General features: G+C 37.5%; 1 protein-coding gene across 2 annotated transcripts; it reads right to left on the reverse strand.

Moving 5' to 3' along the window:
* Nucleotides 1–1,334: 1,334 nt before the first annotated feature.
* Nucleotides 1,335–17,876, reverse strand: LOC133548894 (SH2 domain-containing adapter protein F-like). Of its 2 annotated transcripts, XM_061893847.1 has the most exons (8): nucleotides 17,678–17,875; nucleotides 12,074–12,302; nucleotides 7,124–7,225; nucleotides 6,890–7,052; nucleotides 5,478–5,708; nucleotides 5,233–5,407; nucleotides 1,997–2,116; nucleotides 1,335–1,913 (listed from the first exon to the last, which is right to left on the reverse strand). In XM_061893847.1, the coding sequence occupies exons 2-8, from the start codon at nucleotides 12,296–12,298 to the stop codon at nucleotides 1,727–1,729; spliced, it is 1,203 nt and encodes a 400-aa protein (XP_061749831.1). In that variant the 5' UTR covers nucleotides 12,299–12,302; nucleotides 17,678–17,875; the 3' UTR covers nucleotides 1,335–1,726. The 2 variants fall into 2 exon arrangements, with proteins under 2 accessions (XP_061749831.1, XP_061749832.1); XM_061893848.1 differs by lacking the exon at nucleotides 7,124–7,225 and having other exon boundaries at nucleotides 17,678–17,876.
* Nucleotides 17,877–19,844: the final 1,968 nt, after the last annotated feature.

Consider the following 19,844-nt stretch of genomic DNA (forward strand, 5'->3'; position numbering starts at 1 on the left):
TTGAGCCAGCTGCTGGATGCGGGTTGTCATGGTAATGGCATGGGATGTGGCACACTGATCAAACACAAGAACCAGAAAAAGAAATGAACAACTTGAGGTGGTTCTTTTATTATGGAGGTCGAATGGGACAAAATTAAATACATACACAAATCAATAATTACTCAAATGTGTCATTAATTACAAGTACATTTAATAATTGAAGTATTTATCTAAATATTTATTTAATTAATTATGCAATTTCTTATAAGTACATTTAATAATTGAAGTATTTATCTAAATATTTATTTAATTAATTATGCAATTTCTTATTTCTTAAATAGTTACAAACACTATGCTAGGTCAAATGGGATAAAATCAAATAAATATTTAATTCTTTATATTTTTTAGAATTTCAAAAAGGTTTTTAATCCATTAAACTTTAAAAAGTAAAAAAAAACCTATGTTATTAAATAATGAGTGAATTAAATATAAATTGGTACTTAAAAAATGTTAAAAGGAAAAGCCTTCACAATTATAAGGCAATTACATTAGAAATGTAGTTGAAAAAATATGTAAACAATGTGTTTAAAACACAAATGTAAAATATTGGGTTTTTAGAATGAAAAACTATAAAATAAAAAACAGCAGGCCCTCATTCCAGTGTTTTAAATATTTAATTTATCCAGTAATTTATCATCCACACAAACTATCAACTTACCGTTACACATTTAGCCCGATTTATTTTTCAAAAGGTAAACTGGCCCATGTTGAACACAGAAAGCCCTTAAACAGTAACATTAGTTATTGCATGAGGAAGACGTGGTAACATCTTCCTACTCCTTTTCAGACATGTTAAATTGTGTAACTGTAAAGGTGACGTCCTTCAATGGAACTTCATTATTCATATTTGAAACAAAGCAAAGCATAAACATTGCCAAACAGGAAACTAATATATTTGTTACACAGCAGTTGATAATTGTTAGTATTTCCAGGTTGGTGAGTGGCTGATTACTGTGTATAACACTGGAGAATATTTCAATACTTTCTACATTGAAAATATTTAATTAGTAGTCACACAATACAACCTGGTGAAAATTTTTTCCCGTACACCAAGTGAAGACTTTTCCAGCAGGATGAAGATGTTGTCCTCCTGTCTGATACAGAAAACTGTACACAGCAACCAATATATTCCTTCTGGATGAATCCATTTTCCAAATAAGTCAAGGTGTGTTTACCTGTCAGTCAGCCGCAGTCTGCTGGTTGCTAAGGTATCACATGGTCCACCTGTGGGGGGATGAGATAACAGCACAGAGAACCAAAGACAAGTTCCAGACCACATGACAGAATGGATCTCCTTCAAAATCACAGAACTTTATTTTCAAAGCTTATAAAACACAACAAAGCGATATCATTTGTTTTCCTTTCCAAAAAGGTCAGGATGACAAAGATTGAAAATTCAACTAAATAAAGAGCATCCTTTCAAACATTCACGGGCCTAGGAAACTCTCAGGTGTGCTTTGAAGAAGTCCTCTAGATGGGTGACTAACACCTACAGGAAGGGAAGAGTCACAGTTCTCCACTCAAACCGGATCTACTGTACTTTGGGTCTCTGAGTACGTAAAGCCAAGAGAAACATTGTACTGGCTGCAAAAGTCCAAAAGGAGTTGATTTAGCTGCCTGCTGGAAGTGTATTTTTGGGGGGGAGAAAGGTGAGAGTAAATATGGAGTAATGTCATCCTCAGTAGTGTCAGAGCGTCTGCACAATGACGGGGTACAGCAGAGACATGTGCTCGGCCCCCCGGATGGGCAGCTTGTGTGTGGTGTAGTAGTGGATAACCTCCGGTATGGTGGCGAAAGGCGGGCTGTTCTCCCCCAGCACCAAGCATCCGTCGGCCAAACGAGTGAACTTCATGTGCATGAAGCCTTTGCAGCTCCTGGGAAGCCGAGCAAGCGTCATTTAAGCACTCCAGGCGCCGCAGAAAAAAATGACATTTTGAGATTGAAATGAAGCGTATACCTGAGTGAGAGGGAGTATTCGTTGCGGCAGGTCTGGCTGTTCCTCACCAGGTAGGAGCTCTCTTTGCACAAAGTCAGCAGGGTCTCAGCCTCCGAGCGGCTCAGGGCTCCGTGGTACCATCTGTTACAAACACAACGTACAGTAAGTACCCCCAAAGCTCATTTGTCTGCACATTTTAGCAGTGTTTCCATGGAGACACAATACATGAACAGGACTGACCGTATACAAGGATTTTTAGCTGCTGGACAGTTGTTTGATGCTTCATTCATGGCCCATTTCTTCAAACTGGTATTACAACTCTATTTGTTTGCAAACCGGCTATGAGTGTCCCTTGTCAATATTGATATTAGTCCAATATTAGCAAGTATCCGATTATATCGGTTTTCATCCAAATAGTCAATCAATCAATCAATGTTTATTTATATAGCCCTAAATCACTGGTGTCTCAAAGGGCTGCACAAACCACAACGACATCCTCGGTAGAACCCACATAAGGGCAAGGAAAAACTCACCCCAGTGGGACGTCAGTGGCAGTGACAATGATAACTATGAGAAACCTTGGAGAGGACCGCATATGTGGGCAACACCCCCCCCTAGAGTTATAGGTATGATATCATCACAGTATTAAGTAGGGGTGTGGGAAAAAATCGATTTGAATTTGAATCGCGATTCTCAAGTTGTGCGATTCAGAATCGATTCTCATTTAAAAAATTTTTTTTTTTTTTTTTTAAATCAATCCAACAAAACAATACACAGCAGTACCATAACAATGCAATCCAATTCCAAAAGCAAAGCTGAGCCAGCAACACTCAGAACTGCCATAAACAGAGCAATTGAGGAGACACAAACACCACACAGAACAAACCAAAAGTAGTGAAACAGTATCAATATTAGTTATCATTTCAGCATAGCAGTGATTAAAAATCCCTCATTGACATTATCATTAGACATTTAAAAAAAAAAAAAGAACAATAGTGTCACAGTGGCTTACACTTGTATGGCATCTCATAAGCTTGACAACACACTGTGTCCAATGTTTTCACAAAGATAAAATAAGTCATATTTTTGGTTCCTTTAATAGTTCAAACAAATTTACATTATTGCAATCAGTTGATGAAACATTGTCCTTTTCAATTATAAAAGCTTTTAAAAAAAAATCTACTACTCTGCTAGCATGTCAGCAGACTGGGGTAGATCCTGCTGAAATCTATGTATTGAATGAATAGAGCAGTGGTTCTCAACCAACATTTATTTAATTCAAGTACCCCCTAATCAGAGCAAATCATTTTTGGTTGAAAAAAAGAGATAAAGAAGTAAAATACAGCACTATGACATCAGTTTCTGATTTATTAACATTTTATAACAGTGCAAAATATTGCTCATTTGTAGTGATCTTTCTTGAACTATTTGGAAAAGAAGATATAAAAATAACTAAAAACTTGTTGAAAAATAAACAAGTGATTCAATGATAAATGCAGATTTCTCCACATAGAAGTAATCATCAACTTAAAGTGCCCTCTTTGGGGATTGTAATAGAGATCCATCTGGATTCATCAACTTCATTCTAAACATTTCTTCACAAAAAAAGAAATCTTTAACATCAATATTTATGGAACATGTCCACAAAAAAGTCTAGCTGTCAACACTGAATATTGCATTGTTGCATTTCTTTTCACAGTTTATCAACTTACATTCATATTTTGTTGAAGTATTATTCAATAAATATATTTATAAAGGATTTTTGAATTGTTGCTATTTAAAAAAAAAATCTCACATACCCCTTGGCATACTTTCAAGTACCCCCAGGGGTACGTGTAACCCCTTTTGAGAACCACTGGGATAGAGAATGCTTTTGAATCGGGAAAAAAAAAATGTTTTTGAATTGAAAAAAATAATCGATTTTGAATGGAATCGTGACCCAAGAATTGATATTGAATGGAATCGTGGGACACCCAAAGATTCACAGCCCTAGTAATAAGGTCAGGGTACAATAGTTTTGTGGTGTATGCCCCCCTCCCCAAAAAGCTTTGTAAAAATGCCATAGTGTGTAAAATGAAGTGGCAGGAATGTTTACGATGAACAAACTTACTGTAATTAAACACAAACCTAACACTGAAATGTTTTTAATCATATTTGTTAGTACAAACAAGTATTTTCAAGTGCAAATAATTGCAGGAACACTTATTGTTTCAAGTCAATATTTAAAAGAATACCTTACAGTTGATGTCCTTAAAGTAACAATACAAACATCCAGTGAAAACAACAATGTACAGTTTAGTGTCTTTCAACGTTTACATTATGGGACAAAAGTGTCCTCTTCAGTGGTCATTTTTTATGTCAGTCTGGAAAATGTAAAACTAAACTAACAATATAACATTTAATAATGTAAATACCTCACTAAAATGATGTTTGACTTCGTTGGCTTCAAATATCTTTTCTGTGTGACGCTTTGAGGTGGCAACTTGTATAGGCCTGAATAGGCTCCAGCCCCCCCCGCAACATTCACAGACAAACAGTTAAAAATTAGATGAATGAATTGTGGATATATTAAGTAACTTTTTAGTTTACTCTTATTTCCAGCGTGAAAATGTCTTTTCTGGCTTAACTTCATCAATTATTGTGGCCAAAAGCCATTACCACTCTACATCAATAGAATGACAGTGGTTAATAATAAATAGGGAAGTTTTTTTCATACCAAACTATGTTCTGTTTGACTAATTTCACTTGATCAAACCTTTTCTAAAGATAATATGATTATATGCCCATATCTGCTGCCCTAATTAGTAAATACTAACAAATTAGTTTGTTCCTGTCAAAATGGAAATAAAGAGTACATTCAGTAAGCAAAGATAAAAATTACTTTACTGACGCACACCATTTCTGGGCTTTTGTGGACCATATAAGATAACCTGGCAGGCCAGATCTGGGCCCTGGACTTTGAGTTTGACACCTTTGCATTAATGGCTTGAATTTAACCATTTTAAATAAATAAAGACCTCATTAAAAGGAAAGTTTAAAATGATGCTGCTGCTAAATCAATATTAATGAAGTAATATTCATTTTAATTGCCTTTAGTATAATGGACTTAATGTTTTTTAATTGTCTAACAATTTAAATAATGACCATTATTTTTTTACATGTATTTATATTAAATGTATGACATTTCATAGACTTTTTTTTTTTACATCAACTTCAATGCAATCCAAACGGTATGCACACACATTCCTGCTACTCACACTTGTCTTTCTAGCGGCATGTAGGGGTCCACACGCTCTCCCAGAAGGGGGAGGGCGTCACAGACCAGACGCAGTGTGTTGGAGTCCGCTGACGTGCTGGAGCCGCCGGTCTTTGCGAGCCTGCTCTGCTCCGTATGGACGCGAGAACGCTCCCTCTCGGCACCTTCAAACTGAACTGTCAAACGAGAAGAGGCAGGTTAGCGCTGGTCTTATAAGGTTGATGGTTAAATAGTGACCACATGTACCCGCGAGAGCTTTGGAGATGTTGTCCTTCTTCCACTCCCACGGCTGGTCGTATTCGTCGGCCGGCCGCTCGTCGTTCTGGGGCAGCCTGCTCTCCCTGATGGGGGAAAGTCCGGCGTCAAGTTGTTGCGGCACCGTCAAGGCAACTTTGGCCTGCTGGCGGGTCCTCTCCTCGTACGGGTTGTCGTACAGCTGGCTGGCGCTCCCACTGGTGCACTTGTTATGCTGCATTTCTGCACAGGAAGATTGACCCATGTTTCTCATGCAGCAACTAACGCCTCTTTTCGGGTAAACTGCCCAGGTGTGGCCAACGAAAAAAATATTCTCCAGGGCATCAACAGCCGTGGCTGTAGGCAACTCCTTGATGTTTTTATGTTTTTTTAATGAACTCCACAAGAGGGCAGTGTATGCATCATGAGTTCAGCGACTTTATGGAGCTTTGCATGGCCTTTAAAATGTTACTTTGAACCAATACGATGTGTTAATAAGTGATTACACAGAACATAGTATTCCAACATAGATTGTGTGACTGTGACTATGTTTACACTCGCGTCCAGAGTGGACCAAATGGGACTTTTGGAAATCTGATTTTTTCGAGTACAAGTAAAATGTGATCTTTATCAGACACCATTACAAACTTGCAGACCCCAATGTGGCCCCAGTGTGACCTCCACGTCATTTGCATGAAGTGAAAACAAAGGAAGTTGACCGGATTCCGTAAATAAACAAAGACGTTGCTACTACGACTACTACTTTGCAAAACATAAGTCGACACACCCTAAAAATTAGCCTTTATATGAAAATAGATAGGTAACACAGACATCAGCGTGGATCTACGTATACATGTATGTAGCATCATTCAACAGTCGGTTAAATGATGCAGACATGTTTGTTACTGCCTAGACTTAGACTTGTATGTGGAAGTAATAGGCAACTATGATTGTACTCTTTTAGACTGCAATATTGTTCAATGAAGGACACGTATTACGTATTTCTAGCTTCTTCGCTATTGTGTGCTTAGCTGTTGTGTAGCTGCTGTATCTTAGTGGCGTATCGCCTACTATGTTAACTTTCTGTTAATGACTTGACTACAATAGAAGAAAAGACCTACCTTGTGTGTTTATTGGAGTACATTTAGATGCTAACTGGCTGATGTAATGTGTATTTTGCCAATATTGGACCTATCTCAATATCCGTTCACCCCTATTTGGTATCATTTCATTTTTTAAATATTTCCCAATATTCAATGATTTTTTACACATAGATAATGATACCTGCAAAATGTAAAAACTACATTACACAATAAAATACAGGAGCTGTAAAATACACGAGGCGCGACCTCGTTCAACAAAATTAGTCGTAAACATGGAGCAGAGCTGCTGCCTCGTTAGAGATAAAAAACCCAAGAATGAACCTGAAATAATCAGCTGAGCCTCAAACGGCTCCATGTAGCTGCAACAGTCCGATGGGGAGGATTTGGGCTCCCAGCTGGGCCGAGTCCTTGAATCTGGGCAGGCGTCGAACGGGTCGGAGTAGTCCGTGTCTGCGTCTGGCGCTACTGGGGCGGAAGGCAGCACCTTAGGTAGTAAGGAGGGACAAACTTTAATAATGATTTTGCCCCATTAAATGGATTTTTCCAAAATCTTACAGGCTCCACTTGAACAGTGACAGGACTCAGAGGATCCTTAGAGTGGCCAAACTCCTGAGAGTCCACTTTGATCAATCTGTGTTTGGGGGACAGCACTCTCACCTGCAAATTAACAATTGCCTTCAATATCTATGAATACCATAAAGATGCTATTTAATGTGTTCACTTCATTTACGGTGTTCACATAGTCAACTACAGAGAGTACCGGTTTACAAGAGAGGAACTCTTCATTAGTAAATTTAACAAATGCATTTTATCACAATATTTAATAGTAATTTGTATTTGATATATTTTTACAAAACATAAAGAAAACATTTGCGATACAAAGAATAATGAATGCCCCCAATACAATCTATGTGGTATTTAAACTAATTACAATATGAACTAAACTACATTAAACCATTAAATAGGGCTCCATGTGCAATCAAAATCAAAGTTAAAAAAAAAAAAAAAAGCTTACAATAGCACTTTGTACTTTAAGTGCTCATTAGTACTTTTAAGTTACAAAATTGTAATGTTTTGATTTAAAATAATGGGCAAAATTGTCAAATGATGTATTGAATGTTGCCATTTAATTAACGGACATCTTATCACAATTTATGGACTAACCCTAACCCACAAAAAGCATAAATGGTTGGAAAAAAGTACGAAAGGTAAAATAACAGAATTCAATGAACCGTATATCACAATATGTACTGTAAATATGTTAACTCAATGACGACAACCTTCTTCTTTGTAGAAGTATATTTTTACTCAGTGTAAATTCAAGGAACACAATAACAAACAAGCCACCGCGTTCACATTTACCGACGAACAACCGAGCCCGCGCATAGAGCAATGCATGCTGGGAGGTACCGTAAATACACAAAAAGAGTGGCTGAACCGTAAGTACCATAAAAATGGGCAATGCAAAAACAGAACATTTACAAATAAATAGCAATAGATCACAAAATATATACAAAGAAATTTGCTAAATAAAATATAATTAATTTATTTGGTGATTTGTGACGGATCAATTGATGTGAATTTCCATCCATCCATCCATCCATTTTCTACCGCTTATTCCCTTTCGGGGTCGCGGGGGGCGCTGGCGCCTATCTCAGCTACAATCGGGCGGAAGGCAGGGTACACCCTGGACAAGTCGCCACCTCATCACAGGGCCAACACAGATAGACAGACAACATTCACACTCACATTCACACACTAGGGCCAATTTAGTGTTGCCAATCAACCTAGAAAATACACACAATACAAAAAATATATAAAAGGCTGTACACTTTTTTAAAAAGTAGAGTATGTTCCTGTGGACATGGCCTTAGCTGCATGTTATAAAAGCACCGCTAAAAAAATAATTTGTCCCCATTAGCGCTTGTAACAACAACATTGGTAATATTTGGTTAATATTCAAGTAAGGTTGTCCGGACAACCCCACTTGAATATTTGCTACCGGTAACTAAATGTATTTCGATACTTTGCGATTTTTTACTAAATAAAGGGCACCACAAAAAATGGCATTATTGGCTTTTGCTGAACAAAAATATCTTAGGGTACATGAAACACAAGTTTCTTATCGCAACTTAAATAAAATATTGAACATGCTATACAACTTGTGTTTTAGTAGTAAGTAAACAAACAAAGACTCCTAATTCGTCTGCTGACGTATGCAGTTACATATTGTGTCATTTTGCATTCTATTATTTTGTCAACATTATTAAGAACAAGTGGTAGAAAATGTATTATTAATCTACTTTTTCATTTATTGTTAATATCTGCTTACTTTCTCTTTTAACATGTTCCATCTACACTTCTGTTAAAATGTAAAAATCACTTATTCTTCTCTTCTTTGATTAGTTTTGAATGATACCTCAAATTTGGGAATTGATCCAATACAAAGTAGTTACAGGATCATACAATGGTCATAACTTAAGTCCTGGTGTCCAGTGAAATATTTCCTGGGTTTAGAAACATAATATACATTTTTAATAAAAGGAAAAAAAATGTTGTGATACTAAAAAATATCAATGTAATCATAGTAGTATCGACCAGATACGCTCCTGTACTTGGTATCATTACAGTGGATGTCAGGTGTAGATCCACCCATGGTGTTTGTTTACATTGTGACACCAGGGAGCTACGGTGTGTAGTGAAGCATATTTAGCTATTACTCGTCCTGCAGTGATAATGATACTTGTAAGAAACTTACTTTATTTGTCACCATGGAGGCGAGGGTTAGTGATTTAGAAGTAGCTGCAACACCGCAGATGGATGTTAGCCGCTAGCTAGCCATGTCTTAAAGCACTTCTTCCTGAAGGTGTTTCAGTGTTATAGCTTCACCTTTATATTTACTTTTTAAGCCAAAATGTGTCCATTCTCCCTTTTCCGTCTACACACTGTGTCTGCTTGTAAGTACTCTGTGATTGTGCGCTGCCGAAGATGCTCCTCTGCTCGTAAAACAAGCAATGTCATGACGTTACGACGCGCCGTCATGCCGGTTTAAAAAAAGGAGGTTTTGGCGGGTTACTGGAACTTTTTAGAAGCGGTATAGTACCAAATTTGATTCATTAGTATTGTGGTACTATACTAGTAGCAGTATAGTATACCGTACAAGCCTATATTCAAGTCACGATATGTACATGGACTATTATTGTCGGCTTTTGGATGGTTATTTAGAGGTTTTGATTGACGGACTATTTATGTATTCATTGATTTATGACTTAGAATGCATAAAAAAATTTTTAAAAATGTGTGTTCATGTCTTAAATAGGGATTGAAAATGATAAATAGCACTTCTCACTCTAATTTTTGCGTATTTTCAGTATGACTGATCTGATATTGTGGTCAGTATTTTCACATACTTTGTGGATTGTAAACACAATTAGATATGGTTTAACGGATACAATGAAACACAATTAAGCCTATAAAATCAACTTGTTTTTCCACTCCTCTGGTATTTTAATACTTCATACATCTGCAACCAAAATTAGCTTTTTTAACCAGTAATCTGTTTTGAAAATACTAAATATTACTAGTTATTATAATTTTCAAATTAAATAATATATTGCGAGACTCGGTTTGAACCTTTATCGAATCATATCATGAATTTTTTATGATTCACATCTCTGCATTTATCAAAAGGGAGAAAATATGTACTGTAAACCAGTGGTTCTCAAATGGGGGTACGCGTACCCCTGGGGGTACTTGAAGGTATGCCAAAGGGTACGTGAGATTTTTTGAAAATATTTAAAATATAACAATTCAAAAATCCTTTATACATACTGTATATTTATTGAATAATACTTCAACAAAATATGAATGTAAGTTCATAAACTGTGAAAATAAATGCAATAATGCAATATTCAGTGTTGACAGCTAGATTTTTTGTGGACATTTTCCATAAATATTGATGTTAAAGGTTTCTATTTTTGTGAAGAAATGTTTAGAATGAAGTTGATGAATCCAGATGGATTGTTGCGAGCCGCTACTCGGATCTCTACACGTTGTAGTTAATTGTTCCTTTTTGTATCACTCTCCGTCGTTCCACTTGCTTAGTTCCTGATTTCCTGTTTGCTTTGTCTCCATGGTTCCTCATTAGTTACACCTGCTACTCTCGGGTCCCGCACACCTGTTACTGGTCATCACCTTTCCTATATAAGCCTGCCTTTTCGTGTTGATCATTCTGGATGGTTTGTTTGGTCCATTCAACATACACGTTGGTATTTCTTTGTATTCTACTATTGCGAAGTTTCGCCTTAGCCTCGATTGCGCTCTGCACGTCTATTTTTGGACTCTATTCTCGTTGCTAAGTTTTAGCTTAGTTTACAGTGCGTTCGGCACGCCTTTTCTTTGTCGTTTTTGTATCAGTGTTCTTTTATGTTTGAATGAAATCAAGTCTTACATGCAAGCCCTGCCTGTCTTTGGTCCTCGTGCATCCCTGGGGTGACAACGCGTCATGGATCTCTATTACAATCCCCAAAGATGGCAATTTAAGTTGATGATTACTTCTATGTGGAGAAATCTTTCTTTAGAATTGAAGCACTTGTTTATTTTTCAACAAGTTTTTAGTTATATTTATATCTTTTTTTTCAAATAGTTCAAGAAAGACCACTACAAATGAGCAATATTTTGCACTGTTATACAATTTCATAAATCAGAAACTAATGACATAGTGCTGTATTTTACTTTTTTATCTCTTTTTTTCAACCAAAAATGCTTTGCTCTGATTAGGGGGTACTTGAATTAAAAAAATGTTCACAGGGGGGTACATCACTGAAAAAAGGTTGAGAACCAATGCTGTAAACAACAAAACAAATGATAAAACATGTAAAATTCAACATTATATCACGGTCATTATTTTAGTAATGTGTGATGATCAATACATCTGAATGTATCAAATGAAACTAAAGAATAAATAAAAATACGTGAATAGACAATCTAAAAGAGTAAATACGAATGTGAAAACAATTATATATTATCAAATCTTGGGAATTTAAAAATATTGGTCTAAAATTGGTAACAATTTTTGAGTATTATGAAATATTGCTACTTCCACATGTGATTTAAAAAATGACATGTGACATTTATTTTTGTGCACATTTTTTTATTTTGTTTGATTAGATTTTTTATGGTTTTGAAAATACTTATATTATTATATAAAGTCTCACAGTATGACAAAATATGTCAAATAAATGGTATTGTCGGAAATGAATACACAAATGAAGATTGAATGAGGTGTTAATTTGGTATTTACACGACTACATCTACAATAGTATCACAAGTCTGGAATTACAGACTGCTAAAGTGATATTTGTATTTTTCCAGGTGTTTATTTGAGGCGAGACCTTTATTTGTGGAAGATCTATGGCGTCTATTGAAGACAAAGCCAGAATTATGTGTGGAAATGTCAGGAATAACAATGTCTTATACACACTCTATAACAAATGAATGACATACCTCTGCACCGTTCAAGATAGGGAACACGGGCAGGCTCACTTTGGTAGCGTCGTAAGCAACATTCTGCGGCTCCTTATCCGAGCACTTGTACGGGTCTTCAAAGTCCAGGTCCTTCTGGGCTCGGTAGGCGCGCAGGATTTCGCTCTCGCTGTAGTCGGGCCTCGGAGGCTGCGGGGGATCACGCCGGTTGCCAAAGTTCAGGTAGTCCTTCAACCACTTTGCCATGGATCTGGGAGCAAAGACAACAATGTGATTTCTACCAACATGGCTGCTGCTGTGTGTCATTCAACTCCATAGTTTAATGCGTGTTTCATCCTCATTGAGGCACAAAATAAGATACATTTGTAGGAATAAATAATATTAATAATAAATAAGCAAAAATCAAAAATATTTTATAAGGCGCCTTTCGAAGCACTCAAGGTCGCCGTGCAGCATGTAAAACAACAAAAAGTTTAAAATGTAATAAAGCAACACTGGAAAAACCAGTCACATTTCCCGCTTTCTCACTGGCACTCATGGAGGGCGGACGCTCCCCTTCCCAGAATCTCCTGCTTGCTTCTTTGTCTTGTTTTTTTTCTCGCACTGCTCTCCAAATCTAAACATTGGAACTATTTAACTGGCCTCAACCAAATTGACAAGATCTTGGGTTTGGGGGAACCTGCTTGTTGTGACGGAGCGGTTGTTGCTGGATACGCCACGGACTCTTGGGAGAAGTAGGAGTGTCGTGTGCCTGGCGACCCTTCGGTGGAAGAGGTGCAGGCAGCGGGACGTCTGCTGATTGGAGTAAGCCTTGCTCTGGTTTGTCTACAAACAGGAAGCTGCTGGCAGTCTTCAAACTACCCCAAAGCTGCCACAAATGATTGGAGGATGCGGGAAGAACTGTGGACACTTGTGATTTTGGATCACATCGGCCTGTCTGCCCCACATGATTTAGAGGATCAGTCATAGACAATTTAGAGTGAAAAGCAAATGTCATTTTCACTGGCATACAAAACATTCTAACTTGGATTGTTTCCCTGGCTTGGAGGCTGTCCCGAAGAACAGTGCAGCGAAGACACAACAAACTACCTTCTTGTCTCTCATGGACACACACCTGTTGTTGTTGACTTTGGACTGACTATCGGTGGCACAACATCAAGGCCGCGGAACAGAGACCCACTGCAGGCTTACACACACACATGCAAACATAAAATATAGGCCACACACACATACCCATCCCCCAATCCAACGCCCTTGACGCAAATCCCATAGGGGTGATGGACGGATGGACAGCGCCTGAAGAGCTGCAGCCTTCCCCATAGCCCCCCCCCCTCCTTCCTTGGGATGATGTTCGAAACCGGTCATCCCGATTGTTCGATAAGAAAAGAACCGATTCCATGGATTCAAATCCCTATTTGGGAAACGGTTCCCGTTATCGAAGCCAGTATAGTAAAGAAAAAGATTTGGTTCTTTATTCGAATCCCTGGGACCGAATCCCGTGTCACAGGAAATGTCCTGTGGGACATCACATGAAATGACGTAGCTCGGTCATTTGGCGGCAGATACAGAAACAGCAAAAACAATGGACCGGAAAAAAACGCTGCAAGGCATGGCTTCATTTTACTAAAAAATACGGGGAGGAAACGGCTATCTGCAATTATTGCCTGGCTTCACTCTCATGTAAGGGGAGCAGTACAACAAGCATGTTGAAACATGTTCAGGCCGTACATAACCTGAAGGTTAGAAAAGCAGCGACAGAGATGACGAAGCACGCCCTCCTTCCTCTGCTTCAACCTGCAGTTCCAGTGATAGTGCCGGTGAGTAACTAACGTTACGGTTCATTTCCCAGGTATCACTTAAGTACTTTCTGTTCTATTCTATTCTATTCCGTATCTGCTCACTTGTAGCCTTTAGGCTAAAATAACGTTACCTCTTATGTCAACCAGGACTGCAGTAATGTTAGCTAGACTAACGTTACCTAAGCATAGTGAGTGGCTAACGTTAACGTTAGCCTTTTTGTATGTGTCGTTAACGGTATCTTGCCGCCCGGTATCTTGCAGGTCTGTCTAATAAACTAGTGCTTGCAAGATGTGAATGAAGTTAATGTCAACCTTATCCTTTTTCAGATGATGACAGCCAGAGTGGCCAGGGCAGTGATTGTTAACCCATCGAACAAGGCCAGGTATGACGCAGAGCGCAGAAAGATGAGTGAGGAGGAGAGTAACAACATTACTCGCAAGCTAACGAGAATGACGGTGAAACATCTCCTCCCCTTCAACTTGGTGAACACAGACGATACGAATAATTGTATTTTTCTGACATGTAATGGAGCAAAAATTAAACAACACCATTACTGTGAGATTTGTTTAAAATATAAAGTGCTGTACAATACAAATGAATGCAGGATTTTTTCTTAGGTGTTCCACTTAAAGGGGCACTGTCAGGATATGATAGATCACAGTCAGTGATCAATGTGTTACTGTATATATGTTTTTGTGTTACTGTATATATTTGTTTTTCTGAAAAATCCCACTTAATATACTTTGGGTAACAACAGTTATTTATTGATTTTATAACTTTTGTTTTTTTTTTAAAGGGGGGGGTTAATATCAGTCAATATTTATTTTGTTTTATTTTTTCTTATAAAATAAAAGTGAGCTTTGATTAAACAAAGTATTGTGTGTTTTTTTCCATATACAACAACCTATTTGGATTCGATAAGAGAATTGATAAGGAATCAGTTCGATAAGAGGATTCGATAATGGCATCGAAATCGATAATTTCTTATCAAACATCATCCCTACTCCCTCCCCTCTGTTGCTACATATCTCGAAATGTACGTTGTAATATGTATATGTGCTTTGCTATGAGGGTTTTTTTTCCCACTCCAGACTGGGCCCATTCTAGATTGTATTTTTTTTTACTCATCCTTCAGCAGCGTTGACCTTTTTCCTATCTTTTACGAGGCGCCCTGTGGCGACCCATCAGCGTTACTGTTCTGTAGCCCCGTACACTGTTTGTTTGTCTAATCTTGAATGGGTTTGTGCTGAAAACAAAGTTTTGCTGTACTTGTGCAATGACAATAAAGACCTACCTACATTTGATTGTGCAATGTTGTGACAGCTAAAAATCCCAATCGTGCAGCTCAGATAAAGATGCATTGTGCAGTATAACTCAAAACGTGTCTTATTCCGTTTGAATGCATTAGCACAATGAACAACGTCAAGCACAACAAACACGTCAGAATGCTCTCAGAATGAGACAAAAATAATGAAATTCGGTGATTTGGTAAAATTGCAAACAGCTCAAATGATGTACAAAGCAAAGTATAACAAGCTACCAAAGAACGTACAACAATTCTTCTGTAATAAAGAGGCGAAATATAACCCTAGAGGAAAATCTAATTTAAAACATTTGTATGCACGTGCAACACTTAGAACCTTTAGCATATCCGTATGTGCAGTTAAATGATGGAATGGATTCATTAAAGAAGTTAGACAGTGTACTGATATGATCCTCCTTCAGACATGTGATTTGACCACAATGAAAAAGACTGAAAACATTTCCGGGGGTCTGGAGGACGAAGGCCCCCAACCAGGTCCAGGGCGGTGCCCTGGTGGGGGAACAAGGTGGGGCAACGCCCCCCGAAGCTCCTGGTTTTTCACCAATTTTAACATGCTAAAATTAACAAAGGCTGCACCATGTGAAGAAAATATTTTAGTATTTAAAGACATGAAAACATCATTAATACATACCCCAATTATCCTAATGAATCACTGTATATGGTTCAGTCCCAACAGTATTTAGTCACTAATATTTACATCTTGTGTTCATTTCACATCCACAGGTGTCACATTGATCAGTGTTATCATCTACAGTTTATTTACAGTATTACCACATTACTTCACTTCAATTCTTTTAGGCCTGTGAGGTCAAGACAGAGTGATCGATCGATCGATACTGAAGCAACGTCAACTGGAAGTTGATTAACATGACGTCACCAAAACCGGACAGGACGCTCCCAGCAAACGTGTCTTTCGTTGTAAAAAGTAAGAACAAAAACTTTAACAAATAAAAACGAAAGATTTGCATATACAAACACTCAAATAATTATTTTTATTTGAGTGAAAGCGTCCTTTCTCTCGAGAACCGACATCATTTACATTTTACCCCCCGCCCCTCCCGACATTAAAAAAGACGGAATTCCGACTTTATACGGAAAAATCACCTGCCTGCTCTTTAAGAGGTTGTTCAAATGAATAGTCCTTATGTTGTGAGCACAATACCAATGGGCGCAATTTGCAAAATGCGCAAACGCATTTTGCAAATTTGTAGTAAAACGAAGGCAAAAATTCACAAATAACACTCACCTAAAATGTCGACAACTTACTGGACTTGAAGATAAAGTATACATTTTACTTTTGTGTGGGAAAACGTCAGAATATTCCTTGCTTTAGCTCCAATTTGGCAGCAACTCCAGACTAATTGTGGAGTTGCTGCCAAATTGGAGCTAAAGCAAGGAATATTTGCCACACAAAAGTAAAATGCATACTTTATCTTCAAGTCCGGTAAGTTGTCGACATTTTACGTGAGTGTAATTCGTGAATTTTTGCCTTTGTTTTACTACAAATTTGCAAAATGCGCAACCGCATTTGCGCCCATTGGTATTGTGCTTACAACACTTACAAAGTACAAAAAAGAAAAATGGTGAGAAAATACTTTCAACCTTACTGACAATAAGATATTCTTCATCTCAGTATGTTAATGACTGACTGATATATTACAAAACTGTTGTATTAATCATTCACGGATATCATTGTGCTTGTAATTACAATACAAATACAATGACAATGCTTACATTGGGATTGTAAATGTAAATAATTCAACGTATAAACTCTGATGATGAACTTGTGTGATGACTTTATTATGCTGATAGTATATATTTGTACCATTAATTGATGAAGGTGGACCCCAACTTAAACAAGTTGAAAAACGTATTGGGGTGTTACCATTTAGTGGTCAATTGTAGGGAATATGTACCGTACTTTGCAATCTACTAATAAAAGTTTCAATCAATCTACAAAAAGAAGTCGGTAAATGAACGTATACATTTGTAAGTGGGAAAAGGGGTAAGATTAAATTAGCTTTGCTTCTTCCTACTCCTTTTCGGACATGAAGTAAAGTGAAATGATATGAAATAGTGTGATGTACCAGGCTGGAAGCGTGTTTATGTTCAAAATAAACCAAAGAAAAAAGAAGGAATACAAAGGGGAATTTTGTGTTTGCAGTCATAAATTCAACCAAAAGTTAGTAATTATTGTTCGCCTGCTAGCTCACATTTCAGCATGGCTTTGTACGCTGAAAAATGGCTTTGCTTTGTTTTTTTGTATTTCAAATGACTTAGCGCGGATGTTTCCCTCCTATAGTTTAAAAGTAGGGAAGTATATATATGTTTCCCCCCTACAGCTTAAATGTAGGGTAGTATATAAATGTTTCCCTCCTACAGTTTAAAAGTAGTATATAGTTGACAAAAGCACAAGTTGATGAAGAGAAATGTCTATCTGCTAAAGCTAAGCTAGCTTGCTAGCTACATAGCGTTGGGTTTTACTTTGATGACTTACTTACCTTCTTTACCCTCGTTACCTTCTTTCTTCACATTGATGGCTCTGCGCTTATCTTGAATCCACTTGTTTGTATCATCTAGTGCTTCTTTAGTGGCACTTTTAAGTCAGAAATGCAACCATCGTGTAAGGCACTAGCCGGCAGCTCGGTAGCTCTGGCTGCTTGCCGCGTTAGCCTAGCCGCGTTAGCCTATCCTTGTTAGCCTAGCCGCGTTAGCCTAGCCGCGTTAGCCTAGCCGCGTTAGCCTAGCAGCGGCTCACAGGCTCGAACAGCATGTTTCTTTTCTGCATGGGCCAAATTAAAAAGCATGTTTCTTTTCTGCATGGGCCAAATTAAAAAGCATGTTTCTTTTCTGCATGGGCCAAATTAAAAAGCATGTTTCTTTTCTGCATGGGCCAAATTAAAAAAACTACCTCTATTGTTTACACACCGTGTTAAAACAATACTTGACCAAAGAATCTCATAAAAATGATAATCAACTTATATCTTTTATTGTGGTTATTTGGGGCAGTTTGATTCTTTTAATACCAAACATCATTTGTTGTTCTTAGAAGGTCCTGAAAAGTCATTTGTTGTTCTTAGAAGGTCCTGAAACGTCATTTGTTGTTCTTAGAAGGTCCTGAAACGTCATTTGTTGTTATTAGGTCCTGAAACGTCATTTGTTGTTATTAGAAGGTCCTGAAACGTCATTTGTTGGTTTTAGAAGGTCCTGAAACGTCATTTGCTGTTTTTACAAGGTCCTGAAACATCATTTGTTGTTTTTAGAAGGTCCTGAAACATCATTTGTTGTTTTTAGAAGGTCCTGAAACATCATTTGTTGTTTTTAGAAGGTCCTGAAACGTCATTTGTTGTTTTTAGAAGGTCCTGAAACATCATTTGTTGTTATTAGAAGGTCCTGAAACGTCATTTATTAGAAGGTCCTGAAATATCATTTGTTGTTATTAGGTCCTGAAACGTCATTTGTTGTTATTAGAAGGTGCTGAAACATATGTTGTTGTTATTAGAAGGTCCTGAAACGTCATTTGTTGTTATTAGGTCTTGTAACGTCCCTCTCGTAAAAAAGTACTTCACAAAATAAAAGCATATTGTTTCCAACAGCTGTAGACCTAAACAACGATATTATTTTTTTGATAAAATAAAAAAAGCAAGCACCTTTTGGTCATAAGAATATGCAATGTTTTCCAAACAAAAATGTGTGATAAAAAAGGGGGATATAACAATGAAAGGTTTTATACAAGAAAACAAAATAGAATGTAGTATGAATGTAAGAGTAGTTTGAATGATGAACAGTTAAAATTTCCAGGAAAACCGGAATTTGCTTTGGAACTTGGGAAAGTGTTAGTTTGAATGTGCCGGATGAGTGGAATGTGTTTGAATAGGATGAAAAATTGATAATTCATTTGGAATGGGATAAATAACTTCGATTTATATCACGCTTTTCTAGACACTCAAAGCGCTCACAGAGAAGTGGGAACTCATCATACATTCACACCTGGTGGTGGTAAGCTACATCAGTAGCCACAGCTGCCCTGGGGTAGACTGAGAGAAGCGTGGCTGCCAGTTTGCGCCTACGGCCCCTCCGACCACCACCTATCATTCATCCAGCATTCATTCACCATTGTGAGCGGCACCGGGGGCAAAGGGTAAAGTGTCCTGCCCAAGGACACAACGGCAGCCATTTTTTGGATGTCAATAGGTGGGAAGCAAACCTGCAACCCTCAGGTTTCTGGCCGGCCGCTCTACCCACTATGCCATGCCGCCCCAAACGTCCCTAAAGACTGGGAATTCTAGGAAATCCGGAAATGTGTTTTTTTTTTTCAATTGTTGAAGGAGAGCACACAATTCCTGAACAGGATGAATATTTTAAAGTTGAAACATATTAGATGAAAAATTTTGGAGTTGTGGAATTTTGAAAAATCTCCCATTCTTTTCAACTGAAATTTCAAAGACATTTAAGAGTTATGGGAAAAGAGGGTTGTTGTTTTTTTTTAATAGGTATAAACTTGAATGTTCTGAATGAGTTGAAATGGTTGGTGTTGGAATTTTTCAAAACGGTCGAGAAATGTTGAAGTAGTAACAGTTTTAAATGAGAAATGGTACTACGGAATTTCGGGAAAACCGGAAATTTTTCCATTTTAAAGAAACAACTTTGTTTTTTGTCCTGATTAGG

The sequence above is a fragment of the Nerophis ophidion genome, linkage group LG03 (assembly GCF_033978795.1).
Source record: "Nerophis ophidion isolate RoL-2023_Sa linkage group LG03, RoL_Noph_v1.0, whole genome shotgun sequence".
Lineage (NCBI taxonomy): Eukaryota > Metazoa > Chordata > Actinopteri > Syngnathiformes > Syngnathidae > Nerophis > Nerophis ophidion.

Excerpts from the sequence above, each read along its gene's own strand:
- LOC133548894 (XM_061893847.1), bottom strand. The coding sequence starts at position 12,298 with ATGGCAAAGTGGTTGAAGGACTACCTGAACTTTGGCAACCGGCGTGAT. Across the intron at positions 2,117-5,232 it reads ATGCCGCTAGAAAGACAAGT|ATGGTACCACGGAGCCCTGA; the intron begins GTGAGTAGCAGG and ends TGTTTGTAACAG. Across the intron at positions 1,914-1,996 it reads GAATACTCCCTCTCACTCAG|GAGCTGCAAAGGCTTCATGC; the intron begins GTATACGCTTCA and ends TCGGCTTCCCAG.